This window comes from Wasmannia auropunctata, unplaced genomic scaffold (genome assembly GCF_000956235.1).
Source record: "Wasmannia auropunctata unplaced genomic scaffold, wasmannia.A_1.0 LD336053.1, whole genome shotgun sequence".
Classification (NCBI taxonomy): Eukaryota; Metazoa; Arthropoda; class Insecta; order Hymenoptera; family Formicidae; genus Wasmannia; species Wasmannia auropunctata.
This window is the reverse complement of record NW_012026837.1, coordinates 851803-879659: the sequence shown is the minus strand read 5'-3', so window position 1 is coordinate 879659 and position 27857 is coordinate 851803. Positions and strand designations below refer to the sequence as shown.

The window sequence follows — 27857 nt, the reverse complement described above, 5'->3', positions numbered from 1 at the left end:
GGGGGGGAACGACGGAGGAAAATGGAGGAAATAGAAGAGGGAAGAGAGAAGGCGAAGAATACGAGAGTAAGAGAGCGGCGTGATACGCGAGAGCGCCTCTGCCGGGGTTATATGGAAATGTTGGTCAAATATATCATTCCGGCTTGACAGTGCAATTCTCTTATCTGCCTCGCGCCGCCTGCCGCTCTACCCCAAACCATCCGCGCGCTTCAGGGGTGGATGGAGGTGGAGGTGGTGGTGAGCGGCGAGAGAGCTGCTGGTGAACGGGGAAAACGGTGGATCGCGGGGGCTGAAGCGCCCGATAGAGGATCTGCAAACACGCTGCTACCCCCTTTCTCCTCTACCTCATCTCTCCACAACCTGCTCTTCCCATCGAACCTTCCCAACCCCGTACCATCCTCTATGTCCTCGTTCATCCTCGTCCTTCTCCTTCCTCGATCTCCGCCAACGTCCCAACTGGTCTTCCACGCCCGACTGCGGATCTAGCGAGATGACGAACTGCAGCCCTGCAAAACAGAGCGAAATGCAAAACTTCGAAAATACGTGGATTAAAGTTTCACTTTGCCATAACCACACGCACGTCTTTTCCCTCCAAAGTCACATTTGCGTTTTGTTTTAGAATCCATTTTAATCTTCTTTATTATAATAAAATTTGATAAATTTGATTTAGTATATTTTGTTTCTTAAAACAAATTTAATTTCGAGCGGGCAATCGATTAAATCCTTTAGGCGCAAAATGCATCTTTCAACATTGATATGTAAATTATAATAGAAGACGATAACATTTCAGTTGTTAATTGTATTTTCGAGTCGTTTAATTTTCAAAGACGTATCAACGGTATTTTTTTCACTGCAGATGATTACAGATCCGATATCTCCAATATAACTAGATAGCAAAAAGAAAACTTACCATATTATTAGTCATTTTGAATCAACATCATTACTTTTGCATCTGCCGCGCATTGCCATCGCTATGATTGATTCTTCGCGTGCACGCACGTGATCATTTTACTCTCCCTTGCAATTCCGCAACGGGACGAGATACGTGTATCGAGAGGCTGTGTATCGAACTATGTGTCTGTCCATACCAAGCGAGCATGTAATTTACACATACACGCGTGTAACGTATGCATAAGGGTGCTCGCACGTGCGGGAGGGAGGGCACGTGGACATTTCGTTCTTGATGTATTGCAGACACTTTATCTTTTTGGTAAACACGGAAAATCCTCAATTCGGCTGGTCAATAAGATCCAAGATGCAAAAATGGTTTTGATGGATTATAAATTTTGGCTCGCTGCCTTTCTGCATTTTCATACATTGGTAGTAACTCGTTCATGATTTCAATTTTCTTTTACATCGGGAAATGTGGAGATCTATGTGCTAACGCGAAAAACTCTGTAATAAGCCGAGCGCGAGGGAAATGAGAGTGATCGATCACCTACTTGCGAAAATTAGCTCTGAAGTAGCGATGGGTTTAGGAATCTACAATAAACGCATCTCTTTTGTCGACGAAGAAATTATATTTTAATGTTTATTAAATACTATCTTGATTTTATTAATTTATTATTATTAATAATAATCCAATAAACACTTGTTTAGGACGGATTAAAAAAATTCATGTGAAACGTAGGTCTATTAAACTAATTCTGTATATTATATTTTATATAAATATCATATGTTTATATATATATACAATATATATATATATATATAATGTTTAAAATGATATATACTTAATATTATATTTTATATTTTTATAATTATATATTAATGTTATTTGTTAGGTATACTTTCTTTTGATATTACGATGAGAGATTTTTTGTGTCTTTCATAACTTAATATCAAAATAAATTTTATGTCTAACGAATAGTGCTAGATTAGGTTTAATGCAGCAAGCAATTGTGGTATAGTAATTTTTCATAACGTGGCGAATACGGTAAATAGCAAAAAATAACTTTACTAGCGCGTAAGCGCGCTTCACGAAGACGTCACTTTCGATTTCCTAAGTAATTACCTTCGAGAAATACTCTACGACAGTCCTGTTACCTCGGACTTGATAGATAGCGCAAATAAACATCTCACGGTTAAACCAGAAGCCACCACGTGTACCTGAAGTGGCTAACGGCAGCCTTAGTCAAGAATAGGAGTGTCTATTATTGCGTGCCCAAGACACAAAGATTGAGAATGAATATGAGATATTCTTTGTTCTTCATTCTCCGTTGTAGTTGGAACTTTTGTTTAATAATTGAACAAGAGTTATTTGAAATTTTATTATTTAAATTTTCCAACATACGATTATTATAATATGTGATTATATATTTCAACAATAGTTATATTATTTTATGTAAAAGAGATTATAAAGATCTAATAGTTACATAATTTTCTATATAAAAAAACTCTGGGAATGTTTTACAAAGTAGAGAAAAAAAGCGATTATTTTTTCTTATCAGTTGTCTCTCTGTTCGTATTTGGCCTATTCTCTCTTTCTCTCTCTCTCTCTCTCTCTCTCTCTCTCTCTCTCTCTCTTTCTCTCTCCCCTTCCCCTCTCCCCCACAAACAAATTGTTTCTTCTAAGACTCTTGAATTTTTTATACGCTTTTGTCTTTCTTTATTTGACTTAAAAACAAGACGGCAAGTTTCGTGTGACAAAGTGGAGGCAACAGCCTACAATGGATCAGTCAGATTCTTAAATTGATTCTTATAATTTTAAATACAGCAAATCAGCTGTGATTTCAAGATTTCTGAATGGAATCAAATCAAAACCGTTATAAAAGTTTTCCTAGTTGCGTTATTCTTCGATCGGTGTTGCTCGTTTTCTTCTCACGATGATTTTACGATGCCGGACTTATGTACATATACGTTCTCTTTGATCATTCCCTTTCTGTCTCTTTTATTTTTATAAAAGTATATCGTAATTTTAATCAACAAACGTTGACCATTATTTATTTTTATTGAAAGTTGAATATTTTCAAAGAGACAATATTTTTTGCTCTGAACATTTCTTTCAACTTTTGCATTCCTTAAAATCTTCGCCTTTATAACTGCGAGATTATATTAAACATTTGCCAATCAATTTCTCTAAATAATTTTTCCATCCCGATTCGGAGTCCGCTTACTTGTTTTGAAAATATTTGGCGCCCAGTACGTGTCCTGCTATTTCCCACTACGATGAATTTTCTTTTTACCAATTTTCTTTCGCCAGTCAGAGTCGATCGAGATGGAGATGCAATTAGAGGGATGCACTCTTGATGCATGATAATTCGATCGAAGGTAGATGGTGCAAGGAAGATGGGAAGAAAAAAGCAGGATGTCAAGACAAAAAACGGAGGACGATGTAAGAAAAAAGGTAGAGAGAGAGAGGAATGAGGCGCGACGAGAGCGAATGAAGCGCTATCCTGCGTTGGAGGAAGGTATATCGGACCATTATTTTCTGCAGTATTTTAACGTAAAATCCTTCGGATTCCTGGAGCTATCGTATCGATTCCTGTAGGAGAAACCAAGCGGTCGTTCGCTTGGGGAGAGGGTGTTCCGGAACAAGAAGAGGAGGAGGAGGACACGGGAGAGAGGGGACGGTAGTTCCGCACGGAGCTTTTCCTGCGATGCAATCTTTGAAAGGAGAGCCGCGTCATTACGCCATGGCGGTGGTTCACGGACCATTGCCCCACCACCCCTTCGATTCCTCCTTCCCTCATTGCTTTTCTTTTCCTCCTTCTAACTTCCTTATCGCCATCTCGCTCTCTCTTCCATCCTGCCCGACTAGCTCTTGCTTTTCTTATTTCATAGGGGAGAAAGCTTCGCCATCGTATATACCTACCCCAACGGCATACGGCACTCTCCGATTCGGAGCCGATCCAATGACACATGACTCAACGTGCGACAACCCCATGCATCACCAACGGGTGCCGTTGCTATCGCCCACTACGCGTTTCCACTTACCGTAATCCTGCCGGTGAACCTAAGTTCCATCTCTCCAAACTTTACTTTATATTCAGAACGAGGTGACAGGTCGAAACCACTAAGAAGCGCGGCGTGTTTTGACTTGAGAAATTTGCTATTTCTTTCCGCGATTTTTATGAGACAAGTATCATGCTTGAAACACAGTTACTGCAGGTTATCGTTAGATTTTGTACTCGATGTACTTACTGGTTGCGCAATGATGCGCTAGAATCATAAAAAATATTTTTTTATTAAATGTTATTACAGTTATTACTTATAATTCGAAAAAAAAAATTGTTTGAGAGGGCAGAGAATGTAATCATCAAGTGGAAAAAATTCGTCGACTCAATTCGTTCCAGTGAATTCTAGTGACTCTAGTCGTTAAAGCATTAGTAAAGATATGCTATCTTTTATTTAGATAATAATAAAGCTACAAAAGAGGTTTCTATTTATTTCTTCCGCACATTCACTTTCTCGCTTGCTCGCGGTCAACCACGTCGCACTTCTTCCTCTCTCGTTACTCTACGCGCTTCAGTATATGCTCCTCCGGTTTCTGGGTGGTGTATCTCTGAGGATATCCGCGCTAACAAGGTCCACTTGGGTGGCGCGACTATGGCTTACCTGGTCGTTTGCTTTGGGTAATATTACCGCGAGACGTTTTGCGAGCCGGCGCGGGCGCGCAGCGCGGCGGAGAAGTCACAGCGACGGTGGGTGGAACGCGGCACTGCCAACGCACGTTCAACAAAGAAAAAGAGAGAAAGAGAAAAAGAGACGGGAGTGAAGCTTCCACGTTCTTGCACAAAGTTGCACCGCGACGTTCGAACTCGTCTTCGGAGAGTTCTTCCTCTCTCCTGCAGCTACGGCCTCGGCATACCGCGACAAAGATATTGCCGGTATTAGCAGGTATGCGATGATGGTTTAAGCTCGGCGCTCACGCGTGTTTGCTAGCGCTATCATCATTTTCTTTTTCTTTCTCTTTTTCTTTTTCTTTCCACGCGAGATGCAGCCGGTCTGCGCGAGTATCCGGCCCGAGTAACGAGCGCATGCAAATCGCTGCCACGACCCTATCAGTTATTTTTAATACCGGTTTGATGGTCGGCACCGCGATGACCACGTCGAATTTATCCCGGCTCTCTTGATCGGCCAGACCTCCTTGGAGCAACGCTGCAAAAATTTGTGAAATATTATTATGGATGTTAGCTCATCGTCGCCACGGCCAAGTCATTACGTGTTTATGCAAACGTAATCATTCTCGCTCGTGCGGCTGCATATGGAAATACATATATTTCGATACTGTAAATTTGTTCGTAAAGCAACCCAAAGCGCTAGTGTACATATATACACGCGTTAAATGTACGATAATCAAGGTCAATATCAGCAGTAAATTTGTACATTCGGATATTGTGAACCATATTCTTACTCATGATTTAAAAAATCGTCGAGATTGTCACCGATGAATTAGATATGTATCTCATTAATTAAGTCCTCTGCGAGTATACATATAGATTTGGCTTTATTACTAAGCTCTAGGACACACCGTTCGAGACACGTTCGCGTTACTTTCCACGAACGTTAACTAATAAGAAATTAGAAAAAAAAAATTAGTTATCTCTTCGATGGACCGTTAAATAATTGGTTGTGACAAATTTGCCGATTAAGTTTTCCGAGAACCGCGGTAGTACCTCGCGTCTTTTAAATTCAATGTTGCGATCGTAAAAGTCATGACAGCGTACAAATGATAGCTGTAAGGTCATAACGAGATCTTCGCATGCGATTAGAAATGAGACGTCTCCGACGTATACCAAACGTTTCGTTTGCGCTCGCGAATTTACGGGTACCGTCCATTATCGATTCTCCGAAAGCAGCGTCGACGTCGACGGCAAGTTCCGCGGTTACCCTACTGACGTCTACCGGAATCAAGGTCAGAGTCGTAAAGGAAAACGACAGCGAGCGACAAGGGTAAACCAGTGGCCGATCGATGCGATCGTCTGCGAAGACGGCAATCCCGTGGAACTCTCGCAGGCCATAAACGCCAGTAGTGGGCCCCGGGTGCAAGCTCCGGGGTTTATTATCGGCCCGGGCTCCCAATTAAGCGGCAGCAGCTGTGAAAATTAATGGAGCACAGCTTTTAAGATGTAATTGGGCACATTCATAACTCAGGATGAAAGGAGAGGGAGGTCAGGCCGGTTCCGAGAGTCGAAGGAAGAGAGCCGATCTTCTCGCGCTTTCCGGGCACGCCTTTTGTAATTGATATACCTATATATACATTCTGAATAAAATCCATAAATAAAATCCAACTGTAAGCGCGAGCATATTTTGTTAGGTAACGAACGGCAATTAATTCACTCGGCAGCTTTCGCCGATCGTGCTTCATTGAGGGATTCTCATAAATAAAAGACAACACATCGTTGGAAGATGGATAATCTCCTTCAGAAATATTTTGTTATCAATGTTATAAGCGGAAAAGCTTTAAATTGCTTGGAAAATTGTTGAGGAATGAAATACAGATATGAATGTGGCACAAAGAGAAGAGAGGTAAACGAGCGAGGCGAAGAGCGAAGGACAGATGAAAAGAGGAAGGATCTCCGTTGCTTCTGCGAGGTGGTGATAACAACGATGTAATAATGGCGAATGACGCGGCATTGTGCGCTCGGAGGGACAACATTCGGGGATGGCAGAGGACCGGGATCGGACGCCCCTTTAGACGGTCGTAAACATTTCGTAAATTTGCTCCACAGGTGTGCCATCGTGGCAACTAAGCCATCCCTGACTAGCCGAACTCGCCTATTTATTCGCGCGATATAAACTATTCACACTTGTGGAGTCCCGGCAAATTTTATAGTTTTCTGCTTGATAACGAAGAGGGAAGCGAGAGCTATAAAAGATTAAAGAATTTATTCACAATATTTATAATTCATAAATTTGTAAATTATTGGACTGTATAATATGACATAATTTTTTGGAAACGGGATTGATATAGAAAACTGATGTATATACTATATTATATTGCAATATAAGTACTATGTTTAAAATATCACTATTTTAAGAGAAAAAAATTTCGTTTCTGTCTAAAATCGAATATTTTAATTTCGAAATATTGACATCACAATTAAATTAAAATAATTATCATCGCTATAGTAGGATTTTACTTTCGCAAAAATAGAATTCGACTTTTCGATTTCATCTATGTATGAAATCTATGTCTGAAATTTAGTGGCGGGATATAAATGTTTAAGTAGTATCACCCGCGACCTTCAATGATATCTTTCTAAATATGTATTCCAGTCCCCAATCGCGGATCTCTCAGATCGCTGAGACTCCCTCTCGGAGAAATTCGAATAACGACTTCCCGCTATCTCATCCAGCAGCGTAATTGCCGGGGCAATCGTTAACCGGGATTATCTCCCGGTCCTGGAACGTAGCCTTTTCCGCTCCGCCGACGTGTGTTTCGTGCTCCCATGTTGGATTCGGTTATAGACGGTAAGGAGAAGGAGTTACGTGCGATGGCAGACGCGGTAGTGCCAGTGGAGAAGCGGGGGAGAAACAGGCGGCGGAGGGCAGGCAGCGTTCCGGAAACTGCGCGCGGATGTTTGCTACGTACAACGTCGTACGAGCAATGGCGGCGGCAACGGTAACCCGCTTCGCATGGAGTGATGGAGGAGGCTCCGTGCCTAGGATACCGGTTTCCCGGTTTGGTTCTTCGCCGATAATCTCGATCTTGAACCCGCCGCACCTGCGTCCTGCCTCCTTTTTACGCTATCGCGCGAAAACCGAGTTTGCTACGAAAGAAATATGTAAAATCCGCATGAACGGCGGGTGCAGCACGTGTGGCTGTTCCGACGCTCGGTTTTTCAAAATGAAATTGCCGGCGAAAACGGCGGTCCGATAGTTATGGGATAATTCCATCGAAATTTGATCTGAGAAAGGTTTTAGGAATATCGTGGATTGCGGTTGTAAATTTCGGTTGTAAGTGCACAAGAGCGCACACGATTTGAATATGAATTCTATTAAACCGACTGCTTATCAATTTGTTTCTTCAAGCTTTATTTTTAACGAAACTGAATTATTGTATATACATTAGAAATTCTTTTTGCGATATGAGCTATAAGTATTAGTTGTACATACATATAAGTATAGCATACAATACATTGTAGGATATATGTATATGTATCAGAATACTTTTTATTTATTTAAATTTTTAGTCCATTTTTTTCTTTACGCTCGCCACAATAAACTTTTCCATGCTCTGCACAGAGCGTAGAAATATAATGTCGAAGTCGATGTACGATATAACGGTTGCGCGCGAAGAGCCATTCGCCTCGTGTGTTCCCTCATGGGCTCTATTAGGAAAGTGTGATGGAGTTTTGCGAGCGCGATTACACCCAAATGAGAATTACCCCTTCGCTATGCGCTTAACATGGCGGCGCGGAATGGAGGGATGAGTGAGTTCGACCCTTTCATAGTCACCCCGCCGTTATGCCGCTCGTCTATGTGTCCGTCCGATGCCTGTTACATGTGAGTAATTCTGCGTCCTCGACGATGCGCGGTAAAGAGGGACGATGGACAGAAAATTGCTTTATGCTCTGCTCCTAATGTACCGGAATGGCGCAGTTGCGTCGTGATGGCGGACCAAATACGTGTCGCGGTTCTTTGTCTCTGCGCATGTATGCTTTTAAACTCCATTTAATTATGATAAGATAATGATTTCTGCATGAAACTGATTCTCAGTCATTAAAAATAAAAATTGATTGCTACCGAAGTATTATTAATTTATATTCGTAATTCGCTAGTTTTATATTTTATGTATAACGACTTTTGGAAAAAATGTTACTTAAAAAAATTTTTTCGCTTTTATGAATAAATTGCTAAAATGGATTGCTACGGTATCTAATGATAAAATTATTTGAAAAGTACTTGTTCCATTTCTATTTTATGATATAAAATTAGAATAGATTATGATATTATAATTTACACCAATATATCAATAATGCCTGATAGTTAAAAAAATTTTTTAAATTATTATATTATTATATCTTCCTCTTTCTTTCTTTCTCTCTTTTCTTTCTCTATCGTGGAGAAGCAGATATCTGCCGGACAATCGTCTTCTCCGAATCTGCAAAGCTTTGGTCCGCATATTGGTCGCGTTCCGCCATATTTCATGCCGTACACAAGACCCCACGTTGCGTCGACGACTAAACCCGCGGACGTGGAGAATATGGGATACGACGTGTATGTGTGTCTGTGAGAGCAACGGAGAAATCTTGGACCTATATGGGGTTGGAGGCTGCGCAAGGGTAGCGGAGAGTAAACCGGCCCTTGCGCGTTATTTAGCGACAATGTGTCGCGCATAGAAACGGCCTTAAAGCAGCCAATAAACGCCGTTACGTGGCCGTCCATGGTCTCCCCTTCCATCGGCCTTGGGGGCCAATTTCGTCAGATTTTGGGAAATTGTTGTTACGTCCGAAAACGACGTTTGGCGTCGCGCTTGGAATCAACAAACGAGAGTGCTCAGCTCGATCGAGAACCGCGTAGCTTGAACAACCACCGTCGTCGATTACCGCACGAATTCTTAACAGATGTTTTTTATTTGTTGTAGCATAATAGCAACGAGAAAATCTGAAAATGTCCTATCGCTGCAAGCGTACTTTCTTTTTTTCAAAAACACATAATCTATACGTGATCTGATGTTTCATTGTCAATATAATAATCGTGATTTTTATCTTAGATATTCATTATCTGCTTTTCAGTTTTGTAAGAAAAATACATTATCTGTTATATTAAAAGCCACATGTACACAGGAATATTTCTCTGCTGTATGTGATATTCAATCACAAGTGTAAGTAAGAGAACCAGAGCGAGAGGGAAAGACAGTTTGTACCGACCCCCAAAAACAAACGACCTGCGCTCCCATGCCCAAAGGACTGGTTTGCCTATTAACTCTCTACGTGCCGCGACACCTAAATGTTCCCCTTTACGCCAAGATAATGAAAATTACAAATAGCCTTGTGCCGAACGTGCGTACGCGGTTTGCGCGCGCTGCGTCCAAGTGCTATGCATGTTGAAATTTGTACCCTTACGCATACCCGCTTTGGACACTAGGAAATTACTGTGCGTTACGTCAGTGGAGATATATCTGCGCAGCGCGGCGAGGCGGTAGAAAACAAATAGTCACGTGGAATACATTTTTAGTAATGATAGGCAATTGTCTATATATTCTGTAAGATTATTTTTGATAAAAAAAACATCGCGTACATCAAGAATTCGAGTTGAGAATATTTTCTAGTTTTAATGGAAACGTTTTAATATTTTTATTATAACAATTAATAGTGTTTCATATTAATATTCAACTTGTAAAAAGTAATGAGACAATTCTGACAAAGCAATAATTTGACAAGTTGAAACTTAAGTTGAAAAAGTATGTAAAACGTTACTCTCTTGATGTATAATATTAGCGTCTATATATTTATACATTTTTGTTGCGATTAATAGTTTTCTAGATAAAGTGAGAGAGCATGACGGGAGTGATGGGAGCGAGAGAATCGCTGGTAACACGTCTAATCATCTCCTTATTCTCAGCTTTGATTGCAACAATGTCCGTTTCCTCGTTGTCCACGCCACCTTCAGCTGCGTCCGCCACCTAAGCTGCGATGCAACAGCGTGGAGGGGGGGGGGTGAACGGTAACACACGGGCGGTGGAGGGTAGTGGCGGATAACAACACGCGCGTCGGCGAAATTAGTTTTCCAGATAATCATCTCACGGTATTGTGTGTTGCGTCGTAGTTTGCGTGGAAGTAAAGGAGGCGGTAGAGGCGACGTCGCTGCAGCTGCTTCGAATACGTGGTCGGGGCACGCGGCTTAAAATATAAATGCGGATTAATCTGAAGTTACGAGCGTACGCTCGATAAGGAACGTAATTTTCGCGAACCAGCGGGAACCCATTCTCTCCGAATCACTAATTCTCCATATGTACGAGAACGTAATTGGGACATTTCGATCGATCCGCGAGAATGTGTGACACACGACAATCGTGCGAAATCCACCTTTTTAATTGTCATTTAAATTTTATCGATTATCTTTTTGCGAGATTTTATTTTCTTTTCTGTCTCGTGTACGCACGTGACAGGCGCCAAAAAGAGTCAAAAGAGTAGCAAAGATCGCGATAGTCAGTAGCGCTTTCCAACGACGGCAGCCCCTTTCTACTAACGCCCGCGTCTCGCGATGCTCTCGGTGATTAATGTTGCCGAACAAATTGTCTAGAAAAACATGTCGTAGCCGGGGCGCCCTCCGCCCGTTCGGTGCACCCTTTATCTCTCGGGTCGTGCCACCCTTATTTCCCTCGAGCGGAGAAGCGTACCCTACCGCCGTCACTGCTGCTGCCGCCGTCCGCGTCCTCCCTTTCCTACCGCGCCACCCTGTATATACAGCCGTCGTGTATACATGCCTGCATACATACATTACGCAGATGATATCCGAGTAATCCGATTTACTTCGACTTCGCTATCAACGTTTGCGTCCCCGCCCATTCCGGGTAATTATACGCCACCCTGGATGCTGCGTTGCACTGTTAGTCCTACATCACGCACGACGTGAATTCGTGTGCCAGTTAATGAGAGATTATGTTATTTTCGAAACTGGGTACGATTTTTGTACATTAAAAGCGTTCGTTAATTCGTCAGTACTTGCAGAATTTTTTTTATCAGTTGAATAAAATTACAAAATCGAAACCTTAGAAACGTAATATTTTTATAATATTTAATTGCCTCCATTTTACGACGATGAATATAATTATTTTCCGCGTGAGAAGACTCTCTTTCCGGTTATTATAATTATAATTCAATTCCGTGCACTTATAGTTATTTCATAAAGTACGAAGATAAACACTTAGCCAATCATACATCTTTATTAAATTGCAATATGAACGATATCAGATGATGCAAACAATTACATCACACGGTTCTAAATTTCCTCTCGTTAAAGTCACGTACGACGTCGATATATCGTTCGCAAAAACTGCGGACAAGCGACGCCATGTCGTCGACCATGCTCATCTCTACTAATTGTAAATCTTCCTGGTATCTTGGATCTCTTCGCTTCGCACCTGCAAATTACAAATTACCAGAAGACTTGCGGGACTCCGCCGATCTCAGCAATCTTCTTTCTGCCTTCCATCTCTTTTTCTTCTCCTCTTCTTTTTCTTTTTCTTCATCTCATAAATAGCGTCTCGTGTAAGCATGACAGATGTGCCACGACAAAAGTGGGTAGATATTCGCTATCGAGACTTAAAGAATTGATTTTTCGCTTGCGTTGGTTCGTTCTTGTCACATGCTAAACTGCACCGGATTTTTTCCGTTATATTCATTCTATAACTTTGTATATCCTATTTCGAGAAATCAAAATCTTACAAGAAAAATGTATATTGCAACGTGTGACGAATTAAAAGAATGGATAAACTAATGTAAACCATAATTTTTTTTAATGGGAGAATATATCATCAGCTTTTAATAATTTTTTTATTGTGAAACAATGTGATCATTTTATTTACGCACTAAAGAGTATAGAAAAAGGAAATTGCTGTAATAATTATCGTATTGTTCCCTTTTTTTTGCGTTTACAAGTTTACATGTCAATGCACTCGGCGTCGTAGAATCCGTGCACGAAGCGATAGCGCGTCTGAATGGAGCGCGATTGGACGAGGAAGCAAAAAAGAAGAGAACGCAAAAAAAGACGTAGGTATCTGGTAGCGATTTCGTGGTATTATTTACATCTGCCGGGCGAGATGCGGTGGCTCGTGTGCAACGGGCGACACTTATATCCGGACAAGCGAACGGGGACAGGTATCCCTCGTACACACGTAACCTACCTGTATACATTTCACTTTTTCGCGGGTAAATGTGCGCGAGCCGCACGCGAGCGCGAGCGTGAGCGCGGGATACCATAGGCCGTCGCATAAAGCTCGGATTTTATTACAAGAGGATTCAAATTCCGCGCACACGGCCGAGCCCCTACAGCGCGCTCTGCGGAGTCTGCGGAGGCGTGCGGCGCGGGACCGCGGGATGGCGGAAAGGAGAGAAAGACCATACGAATATAAAAAACTGTCCGGATCGCGTGAATCTCCCCGCGGCGTAAACCCATAAACCACGCTCGCGTATTCTATTTCGCGCGGATAAAAATTTCGATCCACCTCTAATGTCGAGCCTCCCCCGTGGTCGAGCGGGCGTGTATTTTATTTCTCCTTTATATCACTGACCTCTAAATCTTCGGAGTCGAAAATCATACTGTGGTCTCCTCATTGCGATCGTGAGGCACACGCGCTTGTAAGGTGAATGTCGTAATGGGAACACAAAGACTCGAACAGGGGCGGAGGTCGCAAGAGGGAGGAAGTCGTAACCCGGAATGAGAAACGCGACTGCTCTTCGAGGAGGATATATATGTTCTCAGTCTCCGTACATTCGTAGTGTCGCTGATGGTGGAGAAAGATGTAGGGAAAAGATTTCACGAGCATGAGATGGTAAACGGGGCGCTTTAGGGCCATCCTGAGGACGAGCGGTCAATCTAAACGACCCCTTATCTTCCACCCGACGCTCTGCGTTTTCGTGAAATCTAAATAAAACGCGCCGGGAGACCCAGGATAAACCGCGTCCGGAGATCACCGAGATCGGTCAGAGACTGCGTGCTCTGGTATGAGTAACGAGACGACTGTACTATTACCCGCCTAAACAACGACCGTATTTGCGTCAGGAACGACGTGGTAACTGCGGTAGTTCCTTACCGGTTTCGCACAAGTCTCGAGCTTCTTTGTAAACGACAACGGACGTACGGCTATCCGAGTAATAGTATTTTATTTAAATTGCTACTTTAGATGGAATATAATGAAAAGTAATTATAATGTGATAGAGAGTATATAGAGAATGATTCTCTCTAAAAACATAAATGGCTTTCTTCAAGATTAGAATTGATTTAAATAGTTTTCCAAATTTTACTCGTTAGAAAAATAAATATAATTCTGAACTTGGAAGAGAATCGCTATAATTAATGATAATAATTTTTTTAAGGATAGATGTCTGAAGAGACTGTGTCGCGTCAGTTTTGATATATTTAGAGAGCTTGGTCTAATATCTACATCAGACTGCATATACAGAAAACGAGACTTGGCCATTCTCGCCATCCACATGGATATAACGCGCGCGAGTGCGAAGATTAGGAGATGGAAAGGGCGGCTGGCAGTTTATAACGGCGTCAGCAGTTGGTACATATAGTGGCTTCGTAGTCAGAGTTTAAGAGACTGTACAAGCTGACGCCTCCGTCGACTCCAACGTTGCGCGGGTGCCACTCGCGGTGGATGGAGTGAAAATCGGGCTGTAGGAGAATAGCTAGGGATCGTAGCGTATGGAGGAAAGTAGATGGCGAGGGTGTTGGGTGTGACGCACAAGCGGGTAGTATCAACCCTTGGCGCGATGACGACGGCAACGAGATGAGTCTGACCCCGGCGACGAGGTGGCCGGTGACAATCGACTCGAGTACTTCGCTACCCCACAACCGGCGAGGGTTGCGACAGCTGTGAACCCAATAACATGCCTTTCACGAAGCGAGCAGTTCTGTTTCGCAGAAACCCAGAGCTGGGTTGGAGTCTGAAATGGCTGCAACGTGGCCCGATATCTGCCCTATTACGTTAACGTATTACGTAGCTCTTAAGTCGTCGACCCGTTGCGCTGAAATTAATCGACGACATCGACGAAATTGATCGTCAATACACCAATTTGTCAGAGATCCGAAGTTACGTCATGAAATGGGGGAAAAAAGGGATTTTTTTGAAATGGACTTATCGGTCTTGCCGACAATCTCGAATTTGTCAAATCTGCTCTGCACTCACGAATCTAACAACCGCTATGTGCTACGCTATGTGCTTACACCGAAAAAACAATCGCTCTAAAGCAGGACTCTTGGCGTGTAAAAATCGAAGAGACTCTACGCGTGCATCGGGCAGGCGAGGTGATGTTACGGGTGGTAGATACGCAGATATCGAACGCTGCGGATGTTTCCCCTCGATCCTTTTATTGGCGAGATCACCGATGCGGCCATCAACATCAACGCGAAACAGCGCGCCGGCGCTATCGCGTTCCGCGGCGCACGATTTAGTGGCGATCCCGGCAAAACAATTATATAAATTTCGGGGGGACGAAAGAGGGGTCTGGGGACGGCAGTGCTCGGGGATAAAGCGGGGAAAGGGGAATAGAGAGGGAGGAAGTGGACGGTACGCGGGATAGGAATTTTCCGAAAAAGCGTTCCAGCAGAGTCATAGATTAAACGCAGCCGAGGTGCACACGTCCAGCCGAGCACGTCGATGCGACGCAGGCAGCCATGCGGCCGTTGCGGCGGCGGGAGCTATCAGTGACACGTCGCGTGTTAAATCGCTTTGTTGACACACATAACCCGTCTACGCGCATCCGATACGCGCGATCGCCGGTCCCGCGTTCTCGGCGTTTATATCGTTACGCCCCTGCGGCCACCGGGAATTCGGCAGCAAGTTTACTCGTGCTGTGATGCGAAACCTTTCACTGTCGCATGGCTCTCTCTCTCTCTCTCTCTCTCTCTCTCTCACTTCAGAGATTTTCAATTTTTAACTTCTGTTGAGCATACTTTTTAAAGTTAATAATTCAAACTTATATTATTATTTTTAAGTTGTAATTTATACGGGCAATTCTTTTTATGTGTGCTAATTTTTATAATAAAGTTTGAGCTAATAATCATAATTTTAAAATAAAAAGAATGCTGTACGAATCTTGTACACTTGTACAATTCAATGTGTAACGATCGTAAATGCAAATTTTCAATCCGGGTGCCCCGCGATTTTGCCAGCGACGTCTACAGGAAACTCGATTACACGGTGAAAGGAAGAATACTGACGATCCATAATGCTCATTGAATTTGTCGAACGAGAATTATGTATTGCGTATAGGGTTCGATTCGTTTGTTCGCGGGCGCCGCACTTTCGAGGAGATCCAGCGGTGCGCGGGCGAGACGTAATCGGGCCGACTGCATTACAATAAAATCATGATCACGATCGGCGGCGCGAGAGAGAACAAAACGCAAGTAAAAAAAAAGAAGAAACTCGCCGGGAGCGGCGCGTGAATCGACCGGTGCATTATATTCGGATAAAATGATTTTATCGATCGTAAATGCACCGGCACGGCGTGATGGCCGACGCTAGTCTTATGAACGTTCAGATTTATATCCGTTCGTTCGTTCGTGCGAGCTCAAGCGGCGAGCTTTTTGTTGATACAATAAAATTATTTTGAAAAAAGCGAGCGTACGAAGACTAGAAGGAGGATACGCACACATCGTGCTTCGTGTCCTTTTATTTTATAACTTTATTGCCGAGAGAGAGAGAGAGTTCTATGATTCGAGTAACTATTATAAGTTATTCCAATTTGTCCATCGTAAGGTTTGTTGAATAATCATTATGTTATTTCTAAAATGATAGTTGTAGATTTTAAATCAGATACGAAGCGGTGTATATTCCTGTTAATGTTTTACCTATCCGACCAATTCCTAATAAGCATTTTCTGGAATGCAATGCTTATGATGGCTGTTTTCTCTGATGCAACGGCAATTCGCATTAGCGAGACTAGTGGTAATTTTACACAGACAAAAATCGATTGCTGATTGGATCGCGAGGTCAGATCCTCATTAACTGCAGGTTTTCGATGCAGGAAGGGATAATTACATAAATAATCTAACACTACAGATCGCACGCAGCAGTTCAATTCGATAAAAATAATTGTACCGTTATTACTCCACTCTATATTGATTGAAATCCTCGTTAAATAAAACAACATATTTCACGAGGTTAATAATAATAATAAATTTTGCTAATAATGCCAATAATAATGCAATACTATTCTCTTAAGCATCTTATCTATTTAAATTTTTTTTTGTTCTTTGACGATGAAAATTACTTCAACTGACGCGCAATCGTTTAATTTCTAATTAAAACAGTTTTTTACGGCAATTCATCTATCTATTCCCTTCTTCGCTCGATCTGTTTCCTAACGCGTAATCATTACGAGACTGCCTTTTCGATTTCCCGTAATGCGACGCGAACGCTGAGGCCTCGCATTAGCGCGGCTCTCGCCAGTAGTACCTACGCCATGGGAGTGAAATTGATTACCAATAGTACTGCGAGTACGGCGGTTCTCGCGCTCCCGTGTTCGGGCAGTAATGATGTTTTGATGCGAGGACCCGGTGCACTGCGTATCGACTGCAGTTAACTAATGGAAGCTCCCGATAATTGCGAATGCCGTCGGAGAGTAAATGCTGCTAGCGCGACAGTAATCATCGTTACTCCACTCACGCACTCGCATCCGCGCAACGCGGGTGATGAAGGAAGCTTTTCTCTCGTGCTTTTTGCTTCTCACCGCGCCATTTCAAAAGATCTCTCTAGCTAATAAATATACATGTTATTCTTGCAACAAAATTATTTTTTCTTAGAAATGGTGAGGATATTTATTGTCCATTCATTAACTTAGAATTGACCATGGCGATGAAATTAATATAAAGTGTAATAATTTTTTACTAATTGTGAGTACAGAGGGATGTATTGGGATACGCGAATTTTAAAACTTTTAAAATGTTATATGAGTCGATATATAGGACTATGTATATAAGCATGCATATAAGTAAATACAAGCATTATTCGTACATTCGCTTATAAAGTGCACTAACAATAAGTTTAGATACGACATAAGAAATCATATGGGAAATATCCGTTCCTCAATTCAATACTGCGTTTCTGTCTTTCTCGCAGAATAAATATATTATATGTTATTGATTTGTAACAGCGATACTGAGGTAAATTCCGTACGTCAGCGATTTGTTGATAATTCTCGTACGCTGCTCTTTGAAATTCCGTTTGTAATTCACCGATTTTCGTGGCTCTCATTCAATTTGTCCGTTTAATGTTTGATTCACTTTGCCATGCTTTATTAATGGTATCTCATTTCAGACGATAGAAACGAAACTGGAACTTTTTTACGAGATATTAAAAGAATAGAAACAAAATGTCTTATAACGTGTTTAAAAATTGACTAAAATGTCTTATTTTTGTATTGAGTAAGAACAAACGAAATATCTTTTCTTTCTAGACTCTCTCTATTTCAAGATAATCGATTTAAACTGTATCTTTGTTTCATGCAAAGTTAAAATTGAATGATGAAACAATTTCGTCTATTTTTCATCTTTCCGTATATTCAAACGAGTTTAAGTTTTGCCAGCCGCAAATCCATTTTATGACGCACAGAAAGCTTCCCTTCAAATTCATAACCAAAATTGCATTAAAATCCTGAAAGCTCTGACGAGGGCGTGACGAAAAATGTTTTGTCATTTAGAGTGACTTGGCATCTCGATAATAATATGCTCATCTCGTTTTAGATCCCTTTTGTTGCCGTAAGAAATATTTAGATTCATGATGGGTTAAGTGACGATTATTTCATCGACATTTATGCACTGCGGTTCTAATAAATATGTTGATGCGTTATTTTAGTTTCAAATTTGAAGAATATGTATTTATAATTTCAATATCTAAATTTTTACTATTTTTTTAGTAGATTTATTAACAGATAACAGAGTTATACATATTATAATTAGTGATCTAAATATTAAGTTTTACCACATCTTACCTATAAAAGTAAAAAAGAGATTACATTGACCGTGAAATTTTGTTATATCTCTGCAATATGGCGGGCCTAAGTTTTCCGGTTGATTTTCACTAGAACGGCCAAACTCTTGAGAGAGAGAGTTTGGGCAGTCGCTCACCGTTTTCGTCCCTTCTTCTCTATCTTTCTCTTTCTCGTTTCGGTTAGAGGGTTGCACGCCATTGTTCGGGCGATATTTCAGCAGCAGCGGTGGCTGCTAAAGTGGAAGTGCGGGGGTGGTTAGCGGTAGTCAGCTGGCTGTGACACGTTGCCTACCTCGCCAAAGAGGAATCAGAGGCGCTTAGAAGTATCCGTGCGGGGGGAAGGGGGGGGCTAGAGAGGGATCCTTGGTTTCATATTCGCGCAGCGATACTTTTTCGTCTGACGATAGTCGAGGATTTGACTCTGAAGCGATTACGTGTAATTATTATCGTATTACATCTGTACCGCAAATGTGCTTTATTTCGAGCACGTATTATTATTATTATTATTATTATTATTATTATTATTATATTTAGAATTTTTATGTTAAAGAGAATAAATTTAACTGAATAAATAGTAGAAATTTGTTTGTCATACCTTCATTTTTGTAATTAACTTTTCTTTGCAAAGGAAGATTTTATATATCGTTAAAAGAATTTATATAGCTTCTCTTCTCTAAAATATTTATAATTTGATAATTAAATTAGTATATGTTTGCATTATACTGGTTGTGATATCATATATCTATATGATACCATAGAATATTATAATTATAATTAATATTAATGTACAGTCTAGAGATATTTGCAATGCATTTAAATGTCCGATTGACGGTATCAAAATTCATGGCCATCTCTCGCGCTTATGTTAATATACCGCTTCTGAAGCCTTTTACTACTCATTCAATCGAATGAAGCTCTTTTGACTTACGGCGACTTGTCGAACGACTTGTAGGCATATGTTTGCGTCTTAACTGCGACAATGGCCACGTGCATCCGACAGCGAGAGCGAGAGGCGATGAGAGTTTAATAATTATTATTCATAAGATTCTCCTGTGGGAGTCGACCAGGCGTGAGACTAAGCAAGAAAGATGTGCTGCAAAACAAGAGGGAGTACCATCGCTTCTTCGGGGCTTGCTTATGTCCTCATCCCCTCTGGCAGGGAACTGGAGTATTCCACGACGGGAAGGGGGTGTGCTCGAGTCAGTCGAGCAGAAACCCAATCACTTCCGGCGTCTGCGCCCATTAGGGCGCCGCGACGCTGACGTCGGCTGACGTACGCCCTTCCTCTTCGCGTCTCGCTCACTCTACCGCCGATCCTCCCTGGTTGTTCCTATCTCATACTGTATTGAACCTACCACCCTCTTGGACTTCGACCAACATCGAAACAGACCGCAGATCTATTGTTCGGAAAGCGCTCACATGGAAGCTTCTTCAACGCGGCTAATGACGTATCGAGGATTTTCTTCCTCTTTACCGGATTTTTCCGTTTTTGCTCGCTCATCTCCCGAACCAGTTGCAGTTCGCTTTTTCCTGATTGTTACAAAGATAGCGGATTGCATCGAGACAATTTCCCTCTCTCTGCACATCGTGTAAAATGCGAAGGAGACAAAAAACTGTTGCAAAAAATATTTGCAAGGCGAACTTAAGAAAATAAAAAAATTATTTCTTTATATTTTTTATATATAGAAAAATGATCATGTTTAAGAGAATTAAACAATTATTAAATTTGCTGTATTATGTTAAAATTATTTTAGATTTTTGATATTAAATAAATCAATTATCTTATTAATGTGACTCGTTTATTTTGTTTGTTTCAGGTTCATAAACGCGAGACGTAGAATCGTTCAACCGATGATCGACCAGAGTAATCGAGCCGGTAAGACGAATCCATTTCAGCCAACAGACATTTACACGTATCCTCACAATAAAGACACTAAAGACACGTACAATATTGTGCCACCTGTGCCGGATATATCTCACGGATATATTTATTTTCCACATCACTTTTCTACTTCTTATGAATTAACATAAGTCATCTCTTCATTTTAAATAAGATAATATTTGTTTAAAAAAAATTTTTTAAACAAATTAAAATGCCTCATAACGTAAGGTTTTTTGTACATTTTAAGATCGTTCGATTTAATATTTTTAAATTTTTCAATAAAGTTTGACTCTTTCAACGAAAATTTATTATTATACATACTCAATATGAATACGTATTAAAAGATGAATATTTTATGAATATCATGATGAGAAGACTTAAGTTTGAACTGTAATTAATTCTGAAACAAATTAAATTATACAAATTGTAAAAATTTAAATTACATTTTAATTGTATATTTAAAAAACGCATTAATAATTTATGCAAAATTATTTGCTTCTCAAAATTTTAAATACTGTTTACTTAAATAGTATTTTGGCATTAAATAGTATTTTGATTAACAGCTGACGATTTATGAATGGTCTTACAGTGTAATTATAGTTGACAATCTAATGCAATAGTCACATTTAATATCTTTAATACCTGATGTAACAGATGCTCAGTCTTTATATAGTATTCTCAGTATTATTCTTCAATGAACGAAACATTCGAATCGAATAAAACCTGTAGCGTCGTATATATTTGTATATCCGCAATATCCGTCGTTTCTCTCTGAAATCAAATCACTTCGTGATTCGATTATCGGTCATTCCACGCTCACGATGAAAATTTGAATTTCACTTCTCTCTTGCGTGTCTGATTAATATCATGTCCGACAATTCATTCTGTTTCGTGATTTAGAAAGTATTATCACGGAGTCTCACTTCACACAAATGGATAACAGACATGTACAATTCGCGCAACTGTCAATTCTTTAACAGAACTTTTAATACACAAATAAGAACTAAATTTTTAGAATTAAAATTTCTTTTGTGCTAAATAATTAATATATACGTACAATTTTTTACTTATGGAAATTATGAGGAAAATTTTATTAGAAAAAAACTTATTTTAAAATATTTTTTAATTGATCCACATACGTAAGCATTCATAAATTAAGGATACTTTTTCATGAGTTGTAATAATCTTGCTAACTTTATTAAAGTTAGATTAATACGAGAAGATTGAAAATTTGATACCAGGAAAAGATATTCCTTCGTCAAATAATCTGTAAAGACGACGCGTTTACGAGGAGAGAATCACTTCGTTTGCAGTAAAAGGCGACAACAACGGGCCTTCGTGTTTAGGGTAGACCCATTCTCTTTCTCTCTCTCGTTTTCTCTGCGTTAGGGTTCAAGGGATCGGTAGTGATTCGGATGATGGTGAGAGGGTTCTTCCGTGGAGTACCGGGTGGGCAGAGGTGGATAACGTTCCGGATAACGTTCGGATAACACTCGGATAACGGTGGGATAATTGGTAGCGGTGATCAGACCGAGTTTTACGATCAGGGAACATGCTCCCGTTGCCACAGTGGAAACTCTTCTCACTCTATCGGCCGTGGTCTGTCTTTTTCTTACGTTTTTATCCGTGGCCACGTCTTTGTCCCACGACGTGGAAAGAACTGCCCGAGGAAAAGTTTGGTGAGGGTGAGTCGACTAAACGGTTGAAACATAGAGAGAAAGAGAGAGAGAGAGAGAGAGAGAGAGAGAGAGAGAGAGAGAGTCCGATTCGCATCGTATTTTTACGACTAGCCCCCTCATAAACACTCACTGAGTTACGGGTTGTTTGCTCTGTCGAAACTGGGCTTTAGGGGCGCTTTATCCGCCATTCACTATCCAAACGTATCCACAGAACGCGCTCTCTAGCAAGGAATCGCTCTCTTCTTTTTCTGGTGCTTCTCTCTCTTTTTCTCGAATTGACATATACGCTTCTCGTGGACTTCTGCAAATGATGGCCCGCAGCCTGCTTCCTGCTACTTTTGCACGCTGGATAGAAGACGTATCGTTCACTAAAGTGCACTAAACATTCAAGTGTCTTTGTGAGAATCTTCTCTGTGAGATGCCATAAACGTCTTCGAGTTCTCCCTTTCATTCAAATTTGCGAGAATATGTTATCGATGATGTTATAAGATTTGTGTGAACTGATAATTATCTTAACATATATCACAATTGCTTCACCACATTTTCAGAGATAATTGAATGATAATTTATCCTCGATTAAAGGCTTTTTGAAAAGTTTTAGAATTAACATTTTTATTATGCGAATAATAAATTGACATCTATTGGCGCTATCGAGTAACGCTTTCTTTGCACTGAGTCAACAATATTAATAATTGCGGCACATACGTGTCAGCAGTGAATTCGAGCGATAGTTAAAGGGATATTCGCGAGGGAAATGACGCGAGAGAGGCTCGCGGGTATCGAGGGACGAGGAGAGCGAGAGCCCGGCGACCTGAACGTCGTCGTTCGCATCGGGTAAAGTGGAAACCCGTGTACGCCAGATTATCATCCCGAGTCAATCCTGATCACAGTTCCATCGTGCCGCAAACAGGCAACCCACGACCTTTTCAGCCCTTCCGCCCGCCGATGCCATCGCCTCCGTTTTCTCGCCTGCTCTCCGACTGGCAAACCAGTTTCAGTAGAAAGAGCACATCTTTTGCGCGCGATTGAAATCGATGGAACTACGCGAGAGCGTCCTGCCACTGCCCCATGTCCCGGTCGATTATTGTGGCCAGAGAATGACGCGTGGAATATTTTTATGGATGGAAGTGGACATGGTGAAAAAGATAAAGAAAAACGGGAGAAAGAGCGAAAGTCCACCAAATTTGCGATTCCAACCATTTTTCCAATTCCTTAGAGATCCTATATTCTTCCCCTCCTGCTCTCCATCGACGATCGGCAGTCCATTAAAGCTTAATAGCCGAAGCATTAGGCCCCAGGGCAGATTTTGTTCCAACGGAAGTGAGATAAATGTGTCTTTCAAATGCTCCTAGTCCCTCATGATCTGTCGGTAGCAATGCTGAAATTGTTATTCGTCCTTTGTATGATTGCGTTTTTGCATTATTGATTAAAACATTTTCAAATAATTTAATCTTATACCAGTTAGTAAATGAAAATTATTTTTTTAATTTCTCTGTCAAAGTTTTCAAATTTATAATGTTGCATATTATTAAAAGCAGTAATCAAATTTCAATGTAAATGTTTATTAAATTAAAATGCATTTGCATATCTATTCAGAAAGTAAAGAATTGTCAACAGATATACGTGTATACTTTTTACGAAATAGAAAAATTTTATTTTTTTTATTTGTCAAATTTTTCGTTTTTCCTTCCGACCATTAATTACGCAGAAATTCCACAAATATACCACTGTCTGTCCATACGTATAACACTCTCGAATCGTGTACTATAACTTTTCTCACGCGAGCCGTGCGAGGGATTGTATTAGGCCCGGAGTCACGTTAATTCAGAATGCGTCTTAAGACGACGATGACGACGACGACGACGACGACCATGCACGACTTGTCGGGACTTGCAGGCATGCATATCCTTCTCGGTTCACTCCTCCGTATCGAGCTAATGATGCGCGTCGGTCGGATCATCAATCATACTTTCATTACGTGGATCCCAGCTGCTCCACATTGACTTCGCGGCCCGCGGGGCATTGTTATTATTCCGAGATGAGAGATGCATTCCGCGCACGAGCGCGCACTAACGTTTCGCGCGTTACACAATGTGTGCGCGCGGGAATTCCCGCTTATCCTGATATCGGCTGTAGAAGCGATCGGTGAGTTTATGATTCATCCCGCGTTCGCCTTAACGATCGCAGATCCGTATCTGCATTCGCGGAAAATGCACACATTTTCTGTCTCTTTCCTCGACGTACTATATTGATTGCATGAGTTGTTTTATATTCTGTAAATACAAAAGTGTGCCATATTATCTGCAATGTTTGTCGCAATTTTCATATCGATATTTTAATATGTATCAATGAAAAAAATATCGTTAGTTTGACGTTAAATTACGAGTAATAGTTTTGTGATTAGTATTCACGTAAGTTATTTTCAATGATTTTTAGTTTAGTATTATTGTACCGCGCGTTTGTATTAGTTTACAGTATATCTCATACAATTTTTGTGTATAAGATGTGTGAATAAAATAAGAACCAGTTTATACTTGAGATTAATGCTTTTATACATCGTTAGATTTCTTTACCATGCGTTAGAAATAGAATAAATTTCAAGGCATTAACGCGTCATCAAGAAGTATAATTACAAACGGCTTTCTAGCAGGCTTCTAAACTAAAGTTCTGCTATATACTACATTTGTACTCAAATGGATTACGGTTATTCTTTATCCGGCCATAAACGAACAGCTCGCTGAAATTAGTGTAAAATTAGTCGTGCGCGCACGTACGCGGACAATAAACCTCCGCGCGCGGCGTTTTAACGCCATCGTTCCTAATACCGCTCATAAAAGCGCGTGATCCCTTTTAAATCCTCCCCCATTCAATCATACACGACCGCCGCGTAGGCACTCGAACTATAAACTATAAACCAGTAGCGCATCGTTTTACGATGTACAAGCTGCCACCATGTATCCCTCTTGCGAGATTCTAGGTTTATATGCGTGGAGAAAACCGTGCCACGTGGTTATACGCTTAGAATAGGAAGGATACGGATAATACATATCCTGAAAGCATAGAAAAGATGCGGTGCAGCGTGACGTATTATCACTTCAGCATCTCGCAATTGAAATAATGATAATTTAATTGACCAAATTCCATGTATATATAATTAGCTTTACATTTGTTATCCGACGTGTGAGATCATGTCAGCTGTGATATCTTCCTTTTTGATTACTAAGGCTGTACGTATATCATATCTCAGTTAATCAAATTATATATCACTTGCTTACGATGAATTTAATCAAATATGAAGTAAGAATAATAAATAAAGATTAATAACAATTACTGTAATCGTCAATTTAGAATATATGAAGCGTAATTTACGAAAAAAATGCGCTTATTAATAGAAGATAGCTACATATAACTAAGAAAATGCAAATATATGTATGTATGTATGTATACATATATAGCTAATGGTTATATGTGAAAAAAAAAATTTAATTGCAATAAACGAGAGAAGCAACATTACTTTCTGAAATTGATTCCGCATTCTCTCGATAATAACTTTAATCTGCAGACATTTACTGACATAAAACTTACTTGGTTTCTTTCTAGTAGAATTCCTATGTGCCATACCATGTACAACGTTGTCTAACGTCAAGACTGTATATAGTTACAGCGCCGGTAACACCGGTAGAATCGTCGTCCCCTCACGTGCTGCCAGAACGACGCAGTAAAAACGTAACAGCGGCACCAAAGTACCGTAAAGCTGCGCCCGTACGGTGCATTTCGTGACGATACCGCGATAAAAGACGTCTGCCACCTTTAACGATACAGCCGCGAAGTATATTTGTCGAGTTTCCTTCTGTCTTGAAGATGACCATTGAGTCATTGCCGAATTAAATATACCTATCTTATACATTGCACCGACCTAATTCAGTTCTTATTAATTACTCAAGTGAATACGTATATAGTGTTTTTGTACGCTTTTTGTACGTGCATTAAATCAAATTTGAGCGATTTCATTAACGTGATTAGAGTTTAGCATACTTTAATTCTTTTAATTAATGTGCTATATCAAGGCCTGATTCATATATTTGACTGCTGCACGGCAATGCGTAATTAAACAGCGATACGGTTAATGAAGCGGTTTCTCTTTGTAGTCGACATAAAATATCCAATTACGACGCGAACAGTTAATCGCTCAGCGAGGTCGTTATACATCTCTATATAGTCTTTACTGACGAAAGACTGGTGGCCGCAACGATGACCGATCACGGCTGATTTCTGTCGCGGCTTGTTTCTGCGCGGCGCTAATTACTCTTTCCGAGTATACGCTATCCTCGTCATCCTCTTCTTCCTTCTCGACAATAAACGACTTCCCATGAATTGCCTTCGCTATAATCTCAATAAACATCGCTCATCCGAGCGCACTCAACTCCTCCGCCCGTTTGGCGGTTTTATGAGCCGGCGTTTGCGTATTATACGCATTGCATTAGATGTACAAGAGAATCTTCGAGGAAAGCAGTTGCAATGTGTCCATCGACGATATCTTAATTGCCAGTTTTGCTTATTATTCGCCGTATTCTGACGGTCGAGCCGGAGGTCAAAGCTGAGACGCGAGAGTTCGTAGTTGTAGATCAACACGAGTAGTCGCATTTGTTTTTTGTCGTTCCTCTATCGTCAGGTTTCTTTGTCTTTTTCGGTATTTTTGGTACCTCTTCTTATCGACCGTTTTCGCAGAAACTTAATTGTCATTTACTTACAGTCACTTTATCTTCTTACACTATTATAGATGACCATTCTTAAGATCAGATCTTTTACCGATAAATTGTTCTTCAAGCTTAGATGGATTTTTTCGGATATAAGTATGTAAATAATGAATGTATTAATATATTCAATGTATTGTCAAATTGTTCTTATTAATATATTATCATATTATAATATTAAAATATGGACATGCCGATTGCATGATGAATTAAAAAGTCTCATTGATGTACATATCAAAATACTTTTATCGTATAAAGTAGCTTGAAACGCATCAAATATTATATCCAGTGGTGTAGCACAAGAACGGATCCTACTCGGCAGATCCAGTCGACGCAGACCATTCGTCACGCACTCGCCTCGGTTTCGATAACGTCGCTCCGTTCCTTTGCTCGCCCTCTCTCTCTCTCTCTTTCTCTCTGCCTCCCGTTTTCGTTCGTATATGGATATAATTCTGATGTGTTGGTCCGCGGAACGCACTATCTGGCTGCCAAAGATCCCTTAGAGCAGAACCTCCAGAACGAGCTAGACCAGACCGAACCAACATATAGCACATCCACTCCATCTCACTTGGCCGCTATCCCCACTTTCTTCACTCGAGGTTGCTTCAACCCCCTTAGCCTGGTCTTTTTCAACCCCTGATTCCCCTTAACGCTCCCTTCTTCGCTGTCGTGATCCTTCCTCCTCTGCTCAACCACCGAATCGGCCGGCGTCGTCCCTTTCGCGAGGGCCATCAATCAAGGTTGTCAATTTGTAATGGCGATTCTCTGTGTCCATCTCGGGGTGGGTCCAGACAGTTCACCCTCTACTTTTCTCCGTCTATCCTCGCACATCGGCGATCTCTCTGTTTCCGTCGTTCTCTCTCCCTTTTCATCCCAGCTTTCCGTATACAGCTAACTCTGTTTAAAGGGACGAGAGAGAGAGAGAGAGAGGG

At 40.8% G+C, this 27857-nt stretch overlaps 1 protein-coding gene across 1 annotated transcript in view; it reads left to right on the top strand.

The window, feature by feature from the left end:
• LOC105450941 (homeobox protein homothorax) overlaps window positions 1-27857 on the top strand; it is a 364527-nt gene that overhangs the window by 317001 nt on the left and 19669 nt on the right. The window contains exon 12 of the mRNA XM_011691070.1: window positions 20428-20486. Within this exon, the coding sequence (XP_011689372.1) occupies window positions 20428-20486 (59 nt within the window). The remainder of the gene's footprint in view (window positions 1-20427; window positions 20487-27857) is intronic.